This window comes from Triturus cristatus, chromosome 11, assembly GCF_964204655.1.
Source record: "Triturus cristatus chromosome 11, aTriCri1.1, whole genome shotgun sequence".
In the NCBI taxonomy this organism is placed as follows: domain Eukaryota; kingdom Metazoa; phylum Chordata; class Amphibia; order Caudata; family Salamandridae; genus Triturus; species Triturus cristatus.
In genome coordinates this window covers 363735370-363751489 of record NC_140594.1, presented here as the reverse complement: position 1 = coordinate 363751489, position 16120 = coordinate 363735370, and the positions used below count along the sequence as shown (strand labels likewise).

Here is a 16120-nt window from a genome sequence, read left to right as displayed (position 1 = left end):
TTAAAAGAGCAGCAGTGCTTTCCCGGTCTTTCAAGATTCATCATATTAGGCAACATTGTTCCTTTTCTCTTTTCCTTCCTTTAGAAAAGGTCTGTGAAACTGTTTTCTAGTCACTGGGTGACTTTGTTTATATTCAAATTTAATTTTCAAAAATTGGTCAATACAGCCATTTCTTTTTCTTCTGAACATCCCACGCCACAGCCACATCACACCGCACCTGAGAGACCTGCACTGCCTTCCCGTCAACAAGAGGATCACATTCCAGCTCCTCACCCATGCACACAAGGCACTACACAACACCGGACCAGCATACCTCAACAAACGCCTCACCTTCTACACCCCGAACCGCCAGCTCCGCTCCGCCGACCTCGCCCTCGCCACCATCCCCCACATCCGAAGAAAGACCACCGGCGGCAGATCGTTCTTCCACCTCGCCGCCAAGACCTGGAACACCCTCCCCATCCTCCTACGGCAGACTCAGGACCTACTAACCTTCAGGAGGCTTCTCAAGACCTGGCTATTCGAGCAGTAGCAGCACCCCTCCCTCCCCCAGTGCCTTGAGACCCTCACGGGTGAGTAGTGCGCTCTACAAATGTCTGATTGATTGATTGAATTGCCTTGTTTTCAAAATTAAAGCTTATAAAAGAAATGATATATACTATGTAAAAGGTGCACTGGAATCTCCTGTGTAGGCAGGACAGTGCAGTGCTTGTGACTTACAATGAAAATCTACTAGAGCAGAAATTAAGGTGCAGGAGTGACCTAGCTCACAAGCTTCAAGATTAGAAACCAGTAGAAACTAACAAAGTGGAGTCTTTCACCCTCCTCAGAAAATGCGAGGTGTCATGAGATAAGTGTTCACAGCTGAAACTCGCAAAACGTTTCTAGCAAGTTACAAAGAAAAATCCTGCACTGCAGCCAAGGATGCTGTACGTGAATCCAGATGCCTAGGATTGCACAATCATTAGAGCCGCAATCACTGCACCTGCCAACTCACAACAAACAGAGCCCCTCATCAGAGATGTCAAGAGCCACAAATTTGAGATGTTTAGGTACCAAATTGAAGCAGTAAGCTGTTTGCATCCGAATATAACACCTTACTGCCTTCCTGTGATAAGAGTGAAGCAAAAATCGCAAGTGTGACTGACTACCTTGCTAAAATGTAGACACGAATGAACCACATCTTCCTGGGTCAATTATCATTGCCTTCCTTCTCCATCTGTCCTCTTCGTACCACAAACTTTTCGCTCTTGCAACCACTAGCAGTTGGTTACATTAATGTCAAACCTCCCTTTCTCAGTAATGTTTACCATTACCCTCATACTACCCTACTCCCATCAAATGGAGAATTGTTGCCATTCTTATGTCTGAGTCGAGCACCTTGTGAGACTTTGTCACACAATGCACAGAATAATATGATGCCCCCACAAACTCTGCAGCCACACTTTATACAGTTCATCCAAGGCACTTGCACTTAAATTGATAAATGCCTTGCTGTAGTGTTAGTCTATAATCAATCCTTTTAATATGCCCACAAAAGCAATTAGGTACCAAATGTTACAAGGCTTCAATCTGCTGAATGGGTGGTAGGAAAGTTGAAGGGAGCTAATGTTCTGGTGCTTACAATACCAAAAACATTATCCTATCATGTTGTGACTCATTTATGAAGTAATTTCTAACAACACATACATGTATTACAATATAGACATAAAATATACTAAACATATATGTGCAGAGCAGTAGTCAAGAAGTGCAGATTGTAATCATCTGTATAGCTTAGGAACAGAACAACAGTTACCTGTTGAAGTTCTTGTTGTTTTAAGCACTGCAGTTCTTTCCGTAGTTCTGCCAGCTGGAGCTCCTACATTGAGAATACATAAATTAGAGTTAGTACAATTGTATTTTATGGTTCCCAGCATTTATGAAAGCCATACATTTTATGCAAAACATTACAAGTCACTAATCCTCAAGTGCCAGGATACTTACATGGAGATCACCATGGTCCTGAGGGGTCCTGCCTTTACCCCAGTTTATGTCAAAACACTCTTCAACACATTGCTACTTTACTCCACAAAACACTCCAGTCCTCGGTTCCACACCACAATCCTGTATTTTCTTGTGTCTATGGTGACATCTTGGTTATTGTTACAACAGAGTGCTAGCCTAGCCTGAGGACCCTTGCACAGAGACTCACTCAGAGCTTCTCTTCCATAAGAGCTGCTAGGGGTCTTGCAAGACTCTGTGAAATGTACTGCCCCTTGCCATACTATTTTCTCTTATAGACAAATCATTTTCCACAGAGTATACAAACTATTATTTATGGTTGTTTGTCTATTGTATTTCTGGCATGCACTTTCTTATTAACTTCCTATTCATTTTTGTATTTGTGCTGTCTTTCTAGACATTTCCTTTGCAGGTGTGAAAATACAATCATGTTTCTATGTATTTTGACTTAGTATTTTATATATCTGCATATCAATGGGTGTCCTGATATATTTCATAATCAACATAAATGTCACTTCTAATGGTTCTGAATGGTCCTTAACCCTGATTATGCTTGCTACTTTTCACAACTCTAGTAGGCCCAGGAGCCATTTTATTTAGGGTGGATATGCGCACATTTCTGCAAAGCATAACCTCGTTTTCAGTATTTGGCAATTGAAAGAGGGATTTTAGAAGGATAATTAACAGGTTTCTGTCATGTGATTATGTGCCCTGGACTTATATTGAAACAAAACATATTAACTGCCCTATATTTCAAGTACTTCAGCATTTGACCCCTTTCTAGCAAGAGCTCTGGTCAGTTCAATGACAATTGTTTTCTTATTATCTTTTGGTCTGCTTGCTATTTTGCATTAAACACATATTAGACTGGAGGGCTTCCCAATGTGTTGGGTTTTATTTTTAACTGATGGTGTATGTAGTATCGGGAATGACCTCAACAGACAAGACAGGGGAGTGCTGGAACAGCTCTTCATGACAACCTCAGAGGTATCCAGAGGTATGGGAAAAGTTTCTCCAGGGATACTGGGATGGAGAACAACCGAACACTGGACTTGGTTAATTGGCTAAAAGTATGAGCGCAAACGAGACAAAATGTTATGTAAAGTCGAACTGCGCTTACTGTGTGTTTTCTTATGTTTGCTTTGTATGGCTTATATTGTTTTGTGATTAATGTATTGTCAAAAAGGGTGCACAAAGTTGTAGTCTGGGCAGGAGCTGAAGGAGAATATAAAATCATTTGAGTTGGGATAAGTCCAGAGAACAGAAAATGTACATGCATGTGAATCCATGGTGCAGAGCAAGTGGGCTCTAGAAATAGTACGATAACAGGGAAGATATGTAGGAGAACCAGGACCCAAAGCACAGACCCTTGAAGGATGAATGTGTGTGAGAAATGAGTCCTCTGATCTAGCTGTCTGGCCCTTCACAAAGCCGTCCGTGTGTTAATAGAAGGTTCTTTTTTTAAATGTTTATTTTATTCTGAGCAGTATGGACCAGTGACCGTAAGACAAATGCATCAAATCAGGGAACAGGAGGAAAATTGCCTAAAACAGAATAAGTTGATATTTTTCAATCAGTAGCATCCCAAATCAACCAACTCAAACCTGATTGAAGTGGCGAAGTGCAAATAACATGAATTATATTCAAAAGTTAATAATCATCCTACTATAGAGCAGATAAAATACTAGATAAAAAGAAAGTGCCTTTGATGTAAACATTTAACACTGAAACAACAAATCACAAAAAGATGTCTTCTACAAATTTAAGCAGTAAAGTGCATTGTGCTCATAACATGGGCAAAAAATACCTTTAGTTCATTCTGCCATGCTAAACCCTCTCGAGAAGATCATTAGAATAAATCCTAGACTCCCTTAACAAAATCGCTTCAACTAAACATAGTATAGTAGCGAGTAGACATGGCAGAAAATAATATTTTATCAATTGAGTTTTAAAATGATATAACCTACAAGGCTGATAAAGTGCACTGTGTGCATCACACTCAAAAACATTTCAAATTGCATGAAACTTTGATAAGCTCTTATTTCGCAAAGCACACAGAAATATTCAAACAATCTAATTCTAGATAGACATCTTAATAAGCTAGTGATCCATAGTAGGGAGGTCCTTTGGCTTCCAACGTTGTAATATCGAAGAATATGCAACTGACATTGCTATGCTAATGAAATATTGGCCAGACTTAGTGAGTGCATTGATATTTAGCGAAAATCTGAACAGAGCTAATAATGTCTCAGATTGGGCAATCAAACCAAACATTTTGCTTAAGCCTTGAAAATATGATACTAAAAATCATGATGTACTGGACAAGTAAAGAATGTATGAAATCAGTCCCCTGGAGCATTGGTTAGACACCTAAAGCATTGAACTGATGTTGCTGGACATGCCCTATGAAGAGCACTGGGAGTATAATATGCTAACCATCTAGAAAGAAAAGGTGTTGTCTTAAAATGTGCTACTCAGTTTTTAGTTCAAATCCTTTTGCATTGTATATCATTATGTTTTATTTGGACCTCCTTGGAGTTCCAAAGCATGAAATGAAAAATTTTAAGCATTTGACAACATCAATCCCTTCCATCATTTGATTAAATAAATCATTTAAAAAAGGTAGCAGTTCCTAGGGGATTTCATTATAGAGTTCTATTGGAATACCATCGCTCCCACATGCTTTTGCATTTGCCACTGATTTCAAAGCCATTTAAACTCAGCCAATTACATTTTTGCTCCAAGACTTTTCTTATGTGTTTCAGACAATTTAGGGAGCTCAAAAGTACTAAGATACTCCTCCAACTCTGCCAAAGTAACTAGACCTCCTTTCTGATACAGATCCTTATAATGTTAATAAAATATCTGAGCGATTTCTTCTTTCTTCCTTGTTTGAGTCTTAGGAAGCGGATTGAGAATAGTGTGAATGCTATTATTGTTCGATTTACCCCTGGTGGACCATGGCAAGAGTTTGCCAATCTGTTGTCTCTCTACAAATACTGTACTATAAAGACTTCACATTACATCTTTCTTCAGCCATGAAAAAATCCATAAAATTCAGTGATGCCCTACTGTGCTCCTGATATTTCCTCGTTCGTTCATCCAAATTACTCCCAAGATCCCTCAGCGCTACTGAAGCCTTTTTCAAGCCCTTCTGTAGCTCCTGTATTCTAGTGGAGCATTCCTGGTTTATTTTAGCTTTATAAATGATCACCCATCCCCTAAAGGTAGCCTTAAAGGCCTCCCAAATTGAGAATGCTGGGGCTGTATTCTGCTTTCTTGGGGAAAAAATTAATAATTCAAGCTTTGATTTTCTCTCTCCACACCTGGTCCACTAGCATTCATCTATAAAATTGCCATTTACTCCTTGAGCTAGAATCAGCATCTTGAAAACTTCAAGAAAATGTATGGAGTGATCTGAGAAAGCATTAGCCAAAAGGGCAGTTGACCTATTTATCGTTGGCGAAATAAAAACAAATCTAGATGAAATGCGGTGTGAAACCTTGGCGAAAAGTAGGAGAACTGCGCAAAATCCATGTAGTCAAGATGTCAAGGGTCCACCACTGCAAAATCCTACTGAACAAATGATAGTAAAGTTGCAGTTTTAGGCTTAGTCTATATCTCTTTAAGCTATTTGAGGTATCCAATTAAAAAAAAAATCTAAAATTAAAATCCCCTTCAAAAACGAAGGGACCAATCAACTCAATGGAGAGCCTTTACAGCTGGCTAAGAGCCTCTGTACCATCCTCTATTGGACCGTAGCAGTTAACAAAATTAAGATATGCCCTCTCCACAAGGACCTTAAGTCAAATCTATCTAACCTTATTATCCTGCTTAACATCTACTATATGGCAGTTTACATTACCTGACATATAGATAGCCACCCCACAAATTGCTGCTGTCAAAGATTAAAAAATGCATAAGAAAATATGGGGATCGTTAACTTGGTTTAGTTGGATTTTAAGTGTTTTTCCTATAAAACATTGGCTTTCAAAGATGATAACCAATTCATAATTGAACCAAACGTATGCCGATTTAGTATACCATTCGCATTACATTAACAATCTTAATTGAATCACTGTAATCAATCACCTAGATATAGAATGAAAAACATATTGCCTTGTATCTCTAAAGCCGCTCTCCGCCCCCTTAACTGACCAAACCAATCGAGGACTTCGGAAACAAATATAAAAATAATACTGTCGCCTCCCCTGCTATATACAAAATACCAGTCATACTGCGATTTTTCCCGTAATATCCACCTGTGCAACCTGATAACCCCCCTCCGAAAACCCACCTCCCTGTGCTTTGCACAAAGGGGGAATTGCCCGCCTAACCCCAGGCCACCAACATTCTTGCAATTAACCCTGCTGGCTCTCTAAATTAAGAGACTATGGGCCATATGTAGGTAGCCTAACATTTACCGATTCATAAATACCGAATTTTACCGATTCGGTATTTATGAATCGGTAAATGATATGTAGGTAATCTATCGGTAATATTTACTGATTCGGAAAGGGTCGGTAATTTAGAATCGGTATTTACCGATTCGGTAATGATGCATACCTTCCCATTGATTCCTATGGGCCAGGAGGCCCATAGGAATCAATGGGAAGCCAGTTACCATTACCGAATCGGTAAATACCGAATCGGTAATGGGGGGAGCACAATCAAGGGTGGCAGGGTGTCACATTGACACCCTGTTGCACCCCTGATTCCTGCATGTGTGCACATGTGGCGCACATACATGCCCTAAGGGCATGTATGTCTGCCACATGGCACTCTGAGTCCAGCAAAATATTGCTTTTTGCAATGTATTCGGTATTTAGCACCAACCTATATTTGGTGCTAAATACCGAATTATTTTCCCTACACATCACTCATTTGAGTGTCACCTACATATCATTTCAGGATTCGGTATTTACCGAATCGGTAAAATTACCGATTCGGTAATTTTACCGATTCGGTAAATTACCGAATCCTGAAATGTGCCCCCTACATAGCAAAAGCCTAAATACCGGTCGGTAACGGGATATTTACCGAAAATCTGCCGTTACCGACCGGTATTAGGCTTCCTACATATGGCCCTATATATGGAATTGGGCAATTTGGTCAAAATACTGCTTTATGCATAATGGGATATCATCATCTTTGGAAGAAATCCTTAAAGATTCTGCAGGGTTATTCATGTGCTTACACCAAAAAGATAAAACCTGGAGATCTCAATGGCCTTGGAGGAAGATATGGAAAATACAACAAAAGAGAAGAGACTTGAGCTTCTAAGCAAATGCTATCAAGTTTCTTCAAATGAGCAAATAAGTCAAAGGGGGTAAATGAGTAAAAAACATCAGAGGCTGTTGAAGTGAGAGAGCTAAATAAAAAGGTTAACACTATTGATATACAGTGAACATAGGATGAAGGACTTATGAAAAACTTGAAGAAACATTTCAAAGTTGCAACTTAAAAACAAAGAAATAAACCAAGGACGTTGAAAATAAATCACAACAATGAAATGTGCTTCTTCTTGGATTTTAAGTGTTATTCCTGTAAAACATCGGCTTTCAGAGATGATAAGCAATTCATAATTGAACCAAACGTATGCCGATTTAGTATACCATTCGCATTACATTAACAACCTTAATTGAATCACTGTAATCCATAACCTAGATATAGAATGGAAAACATATTTCCTTGTATCTCTAAAGCCTGTCTCCGCCCCCTTAACTGTCCAAACCAATCGAGGACTTTGAAAAAAAATATACAAATACTACTGTCACCCCCCGGCTATAAATATACAAAATACCAGTCATACTGCGATTTTTCCCCTAATATCCACATGTGCAACCCGATCACCCCCCTTCGAAAACCAACCTCCCTGTGCTTTGCAAAAAGGGGGAATTGCCCGCCTAACCCCAGGCCACCAACATTTTTGCTATTAACCCTGCTGGCTCTCTAAATTAAGAGACTATATATGGAATTAGGCAATTTGGTCAAAACATTGCCTTATGCATAATGGGTTATCATCATCTTTGGAAGAAATCCTTAAAGATTCTGCAGGGTTATTCATGTGCTAGCATCAAAAAGATAAAACCTGGCGATCTCAATGGCCTTGGAGGAAGATATGGAAAATGCCACAAAAGAGAAGAGACTTGAGCTTCTAAGCAAATGCTATCAAGTTTCTTCAAATGAGCAAATAAGTCAAAGGGGGTAAATAAGTAAAAAACCTCAGAGGCTGTTGAAATGAAAGAACTAAATTAAAATGTAACACTATTGACATACAGTGAACATAGGATGAAGGACTTATGAAAAACTTGAAGAAACATTTCAAAGTTGCAACTTAAAAACAAAGAAATAAATCCAAGGACGTTAAAAATAAATCACAACAATTAAACGTGCTTCTTCTTGGAGATCCCTAAAGATGCTGATGGACAAGCATCACTCTCAGCTTAGTTAAATAAAGTAACATGCAAATACTAGCTGAAAGAAGAGCTCCATCAGCTGTCATTAGCCAGTTTGTCATATTTCATTTCGGAGTCCTCAGTGGAGGTCACCTTCAAGATCTACCTACAGGTTTTCGCTGGGAAAGAAGCTAATCTGTGAAAATAGCGTAAGGCATACTTCATTAAAGCTTTAACAAGACTAACATAATGATTTTCCACATATGTTCAAGAGTCATTTCAATGACCAAAGATTACAAGGAGATTGATTTCTAATCTCATGGCTACCAGTGGTCAAGAACAATTAGTCCATAGCTATTGTGAGGTTAATTAATTAAGTATGAAGCCACAATAAAAGCAATGTGTTAAAATATAGTATGATTGAAATAAATAATAACTCACAGCTTTTCTATTGTGGAGAGGGGTCCAAATCAGCTCTTAACGTTGCATGACCTATTACATTATGAGAAGATACAGGAGGGAGGGTGATTTGCAGGGTAAAGTTTAAATACTGAAATCTAGTGTGGTTTGCCTCAGGCTAGCTGGGGTAGTTTAGACAGGTTGTGGGGGAGACTCAACAGACCACCCAATTGTCAGCAGTTCCTGCGGTGTGAATGCAACACATTTACTAGCAACCGGGTGCCAGATGGTACTCCTCAGTCGCGAGTGAAAGATTCCTCCCTATGGGGAAGCAGAGTGGGTCTTGTTCGGGAAATGTTTTAAAAATATACACCACAGCATCAAAACACACAGCATTTAAATATATTTTATTAAATGTAGGGAACCAGGAGCTAGAATGAAATCAGTGTGACTGCAAAAGCCAAAGCAAAAAAGGCCAAAAGGAAAAGCAGAGTGGAGGAGAGGTGAAAAGAAAGCATCGAGGATCAAAATGTAAAAATAGAGACAAAGTGGATGATAGCTAATTGAGGTGCAGAATGTAAAAGTAGGGAGGAGCTCACATTGGAAAACAGAAGGGAGATACTGCCAACATAACTACTCATGAGGAAACCTTGCAGTTGGGTGATATCAAACCAAAACAGTGAAGAGAAATACAGGGAGTGGTTGAATAGAAAATACATGAGGAATAGAAAATACAGTAGGTAGGTGAAGTGAAATGGGAGGATATGAACTTTTAAATTTAAATGAAGTAAAGATTCCTTGTATGGCCCATACCATACCTTTTCTTTATTTTTGTCTTGCTGTAACTCTACAAGCCTCTGTTTGTGCTCCTCCTTCATGATATTTGTGGCAGTGATTTGGACTTCCTTTTCTGCCCCAAGGGTGGATATCACCTCTCTTAAACGTAGAAATTCCAGCTCCTTCTCAGAGAGAATCTTCTCCAAACCTGCAATTTTTGAAGACTGCTCTGACACCGTTGATGTCACGTCCATGATTTTCTTATTTAGCACTTTCTTCTCCTCTTCAGCTTCTATAGACTGCGTCTTCAAAATAAAACCAACAAAATATTTACAGCATCTACCATGGAAAAAGCATGATTATCAATTAAGCAGTCAGTGTATGCATAATAACAGCTTTAATTATAAACGTCACTACTATCATAAATGCTACTATTCTGCATGGCAATTGTGCTTATTTTCCAAATATGGTAATTGATCAAAGCTATTTTATTGGTATTTCTGTAGCACTTTCTATTCCCTTAGAAAGCCTAATACCTTTGCCCGGTCGTCTGATTGCATTATTTAGCAAGTGGCTCATACCCCTGGCGAGGTCATGAAGACCTCGAAATCCAACAAGTTATTGGCCTCCAAAAAGAGTGCATCGCTGGTTGTTGTTTGTGGTTTGGCTTCTATGGGATATGTTAGTGAGATGCTGAGGTTTGATAATGCAGTGGCTGCACAGTGTGCTGAATTTCCTTGTGCATACGGATGGGTATGATAGCGAGTTTGAGAATATATGCAGCCGTGCATGCATGTAATCATCTTTTGGGGTGGGCAGTGTCTTATGTAAAAACTACACAGCTGTGCATCAGTGAGATCCATCATCGTAAATGGATTTCACTTAGTAGTGTCTGTAGAACCCAACTTTTAGGTACTGTTAAATCATCCTTGAGAATGATATGAGTGTACACAGGAGTGACAGAGGAGCAACCAACTGAAAGCACAGTTAAACCACCAAAGGACGTTATTAGGAGTCCACCCAGGATGGACAAAGGAGAAAGAGCCGAGCGAGAGAGGAGCAACAGAAAAGCAATCCATTGGTGACACTGTTAAACGACCAATGAGTATTTTATGAAGTAGATGCATTTGTTGCCCTAAGTGGCCAAGGGTATGCTGAGACATGGTCCCTTGCTTGCTGTGCCACTGGATTCACATTAGCCTGGCTGATGAGGGGTGAGACCCCTAAACCGGTCCCAGGATGCTTGTTTACAGTCCAGGGAGGACCTGGCTTGGTAGTTCGGGATGGACTGTTCCCATGAGGAGCAGGGTCAAGACTGATTTGCATATGGCTGGGTCCAAACTGGGGTGGCATAGTAAGCAAAAGAACAATGGATTACACCCAGATCTTTTGACTGGGAGAGAGTGGTTGAAAAGTATCAGGACTCCATCCATCATCTTATTGTGTCTGCTATGTTTGCCCTAAGTGCCCAAGGGTATGTGCAGACGTGGGTCCCTTGTTCGCTGTGCTACTGGATTCAAGCTAGCCTGGTTGATGTGGGGTGATACAGTGAAACTGGTCCCAGAATGCTTGTTTCCATCCAGGAAGGACCTGGCTTGGCAGTTTGGGCTGGACTGTTCCCACGAGGAGCAGGGTCAAGAATGATTCACATATAGCTGGGTCCAAACTGGGGTGGCATAGTGAGCAAAAGAACAATGGATTAAACCCAGATCTCTTGACTGGGGGTGAGTGGTTGAAAAGTGTTAGCACTCCGTCCAGCATCTTGTTGTGTTTGCTATGTTTTCACATGCACCAGAAGACAGCAAGCTGCCTCTAGACTTAGGAGAGGGCACACGTTGAAACCAGTGCGCATCATACCAGCCCATTTCATATCAACACTAAAATACTAGTGAAAGTGCTTGCCAACTGCCACTTGCCAAAGATTCGCCCTTTGGTCCATGATGAATAAACTGGAGTTATGCCTGATTGGTCCACCTGTCATAATATCAGACATCGTTAGAACACTATTGTTCTCTCGTCCCACCTAAACAGGCCACTGACCCTCCTCTAAGTGAATGTCAAAAAGGCATTTGATTAGGCTAGAAAAAAAGAGTTCCTCTTTATGGTCATTGAAACCATGGGCATTGGCTCCAAATTTCTCTTCCATGCTTGTTTTTCATACACATTTCCAGTGGCCACGGTTTGTGCTAAAGGCATCCTATCTGAACCCTTCTCAATTGTGTGAGGGATCCAGCAGGAATGCCTGCTCTCTCTCTTGCTCTTTCCCTTGGTCATTGAATCGTTGTCTGAGATTCTGAGAGTGGACCATTTTGTAAGGGAGTTCCACTGTGGTATTGGGATTGAGGTCTGGATTTCCATTTATGCCGACGATCTGCTGATTTATCTGGGTGACCCCCAGAGTTCAGTCCACAGGTGCATCGCATCCCAGATTACTTTGGATTAATTTTTTGGCCTTAAAATTAACTAGTCCATATCAATTCTTCATCCTCATCTAGGATTCGCTAGCACAACCGTCTGGTACCCGGAAGTGACTTCCAATATGTGGGTGTGTATAAGACACTCTTGGCGGGCTCTACTGAGAGACCTGAATCATTGTACCCCACTCCGTTTATTGATAAAGGGATAAGAGACCATCACTAAGATGGTGTCTCTTCCCAAGCTACTGCATGTATGACAAAATTGCTCTTTCGGGTTCCCATCATCACCGCAAGTTAATGTTTCACTCTGAAATTTCTTAAGGAAATACACAACTCCAAGAATATCCATGACAACACTCTATAGGGAAGAGGTGTGGCGCCGCGGCCAGGGCGACTGACTGGAATTTGGGGATCACGGTTCGATCCCCGGCGCCGGAGGCAGCTTAGCCCAGCACCATGTGACTCTGGGCAATAGCTTGCTTAATCTTCCCGACGGCCCCTAGCACCTAGAGACCCTTACGGGTGATTGTTCGCGCTTTACAAATGTGGATTATTATAATTATTATTATGCAAATGATCCAGTGGCACAACAGAAAAAATGCCTAAATTGGTTGGGGCACGATTTGGGATGTTTCCTCCCCAGAGGGATTGTGCGAGTGGGACACCATAAGGATATTGCAGCTCAAAGACATAACATTCATATCACACTTTACAGGTATCAATTCTTCTAATAGCTTCAGCTCATGCATGCCCCTCTCACCACAAATATTTTGAAGAGACAGTGGATTTTAATCCATTTGCAGACAATTTATCAATGGGTCTACTCTATGAAAATAAGTATCACTTGAGTGTATGGAACCTTGGTTACAAACTCCCCTAAACTTTTCATAAATTGCATGAAGCATGGGCTGGCAAGTTTGGTCAGCTCACAGAGAACAACTGACAGGACCCACTAACATTTCTCAGAGAAGGTGTGAGAAAGTGCCATCTTTCTTGCATGGTGTGCCCCCACTTTTTGCTAAATTGCTGAATGTACTTTTACTGAGTGTACCCTGGACTCCTGCCAACCAGGTGCCCAGGGCCTATGTTCCTTCCTTAAACCACACAAACTCCAAATTGGCAAACCCTAGCCACATGTCAGCCCCTAGTCAATGGTACCCTAGGTACCCAGGGCCTTGTGGCCAGGGAAGGCCTCTAAGGGCTGCAGCACTCATTTGTGCCACCCTTAGAGGCCCTGTACCCTTACACACACACTGCCTTTGCAGGCTGAGTGTCTGGGTGCAGGACAAAATGAAGAGTCGACATGACACACCTCTCTGTGTGCCATGCCCATCACCTACACTGCCATGGCATATATCAGCCACCCCTCTGGCTGGGTGCCTTATGCCCATGGTGTGGGCACAGGAGCAGGAGCCCTGTGCCCCTACAGTACCCAGGTCCATTCCTGGCAACTGTAAGTGCAGTGCTGCCATTTAAGAGTACATGGTGCTGAGAGCTCGTCAAACACGAGCTCCACAGCACCATAATGGAAACACTAAAGACTGGTAAGTTTGGTATCAAACTTCTCAGCACATTAAACCCACCCTGATGCCAGTGTGGGATTTAATGTACCAAGCACCCCAGAGGGCATCTTAGAGATGCCCCCTTACAACTATCCTACAATCCACGTCTGCTCTGAGGCTGCCCAGGCTGCCACACAGCAGACACGTTGCTGGACCCCTGGGTGGGGGAGCCCCTGCTCTCCCGGGCCTGCAACAATGCACATCCTGGGTGAGGTGATAGATCTCCTCCCCCAGGATGAGCAAAGGGAAGCTTCAAAGGCCTGCCACCTCTAGGAGTTTCCCCAGGCCACTGCAACCCCCCACTCTGGCGGGAAGCTTGGCCGGAAACCCCATACAAGGACAGGGGATATGCCAGCCTGCCCACCCCACCCCTCAGGTGGGGGAGGCGAGGTGAAGCACATCTCCGGGCTCTCGCCATCTTTTTTTTCTTTTTAAAAACCTTTATTCGTATAATTCAGATACACAGCTATTCAGCCGACAACCCGGAGGTTCGGCAGCTCGTCAATCGACACGTGCAGTCATCTATAGCTCTCATGCAGGATAAAAACAAAGGTTCCAATTTTGAAAATGAACACAACAAGCAAGGCAATATACATCACAAGTTCGCGTCAGTTCCCAACGAGGGGGCGGCCCCATTTCCAACATCAGATCAAGCCACCGATTGAGAGGAGGAGGGAGAAGCAGAGGCGCTAACATTCTAGCAGAGGTGCGTCAGAAAGACCCAAGTCGGAAGCGAGGCTAGGGGGAAAGTTGCTCCTCTAGTGGTTCAGTGGCAGGAGGCAAACATATGTACCCCCTATACTGGTTCCAACCTCCCCATACCTTATGCCATTTCTTGGGCCTCCCCCGCGCACTATACACCGTTTTCTCCCGGAACATGCACCAGTCCATGTTGTCCTTCCACGCATCCAGGGTGGGCGGGCTAGGGGATCCCCACAATCTTGCAATATCTCGCTTAGCCACCATATTACCTAGGGTCACCCATTGAGTCTGCGCCGCGTCGTAGTCTGTAGGACCCCACACATTCAAAAGACAGCGCCGCGCCTCTGGGTGCAATACAATACCCGTGACCTCCTGCATCACAACGTGAATCCGCTTCCATAGTTCTGCAATCACACCGCACTCCCATATAATGTGCAGAAAGGTGCCCACCATCCCGCAGCCCCTCTTACACAGCCCATCCTCGGAGAAACCCATATGGACCAATCGGGGCCCAGTGACATAAACTCTGTGGAGTATCTTAAGCTGGACCAGCCGCAACCTGGCGGGGATTGCGACCTCCTTAGGAGAGGAGACAGCGTACTGCCAATCCTCATCGTCCAGCTCAAGACCGTCTCTAGTCCACTGGTCCTGCACCCCCAGGAGGAGATCGGTCCGAACGTTCACATGCTTTTTGTAAATTAGGGAGATTGTGCTCTCCGGCATATGGCCGTCCAGGATCCGGTCCTCCAATGGAGAGGACTCAGGCACCTTTTCCCCCTCAACGAGGACCGACTGCAGCGCATGGCGCACCTGCGCATACCGGAAGTATTCCGTGCCCTCAAGCGCATATTCCGTCCGCAGCTCGTCAAACGACTTAATCCGCCCCTTGGTCAGCATGTCCCCCACCCTGGAGATGCCAATCAGATCCCATTTGTCGAATCCCTTAGAGTGCCAGAGTTTCCCCAACATGTCCGAGTCATACAACGGAGTGGCGAGGGTGAGCCTATCCTTCCATCCCAGGGAGTTCGTGACTGTCTTCCACACGTGCACCGCCACCCCGGTCGGCCCTGTGAGGGACCCAGCCGGTGGCCTCGAATAAAGTGTTCTATAATAGCCACCACCCCGCAGCAACCACCGGTCCATAGCAAAGCCAGGGCTAAGCGCCGGACCGTAGACTCCATGATTGATCGCGCTCAGTTGGGAGGCCCAATAGTATCTTCGGATGTCGGGAAGCGTGATACCCCCGTCGTACCAAGGGAGAGTTAATTTTGCTATCGCTATACGCGGGCGGCCATCCCACAGCAGCGAACGCTGTAGACTCTCAACCTCCCGAAAGTAGCTGGCCGGAACCAGCTCCTGGGTGTTCTGCAGGGCATAGAGAAAACGGGGAAGAGACATCATTTTGAATAGCACCGCACGGCCAAGGAGGGAAAGCGGCAGCCGCCGCCAGCCCGCCACATCCCGCCGCAGGCGCGCCAACGGAGGGAGCAGGTTCCTCTCATACCGTACCGTTGGGTCGGCAGAGATATAAATCCCAAGATACAGGAAACCCTCCCGGGCGATCTGGATCGGGCAATTCCGCGGGGGAACCGGGACGTCTCCACACAGGGCTTACAGATATGACTTACCCCAGTTAATGGTTAGCCCCGAGTTCCTCCCGAAGGAAGTCAATATGTCGCAGACAACTATAAGGGACTTCCGGGGTGAAGTGAGATAGAGCAGAATATCGTCGGCATAGAGGGAAATGCGGTCTTCGTGATCAGGGGACCATCGAATCCCCCTCACATCTGGGTGCCATCGTATCCAGGCCGCCAGCGGCTCAAGGGCGAGAGCGAACAGCAGCGGTGATAGAGGACAACCC

At 43.4% G+C, this 16120-nt stretch overlaps 1 protein-coding gene across 1 annotated transcript in view; it reads right to left on the bottom strand.

Annotated features, from left to right (window-relative positions):
• The window catches only part of LOC146784184 (uncharacterized), a 739190-nt gene that overhangs the window by 299334 nt on the left and 423736 nt on the right, over nucleotides 1-16120 (bottom strand). The window contains exons 17-18 of the mRNA XM_085632912.1: nucleotides 9620-9883; nucleotides 1799-1861 (exon numbers count right to left, since the gene is read on the bottom strand). Of these exons, the coding sequence (XP_085489038.1) occupies nucleotides 1799-1861; nucleotides 9620-9883 (327 nt within the window). The remainder of the gene's footprint in view (nucleotides 1-1798; nucleotides 1862-9619; nucleotides 9884-16120) is intronic.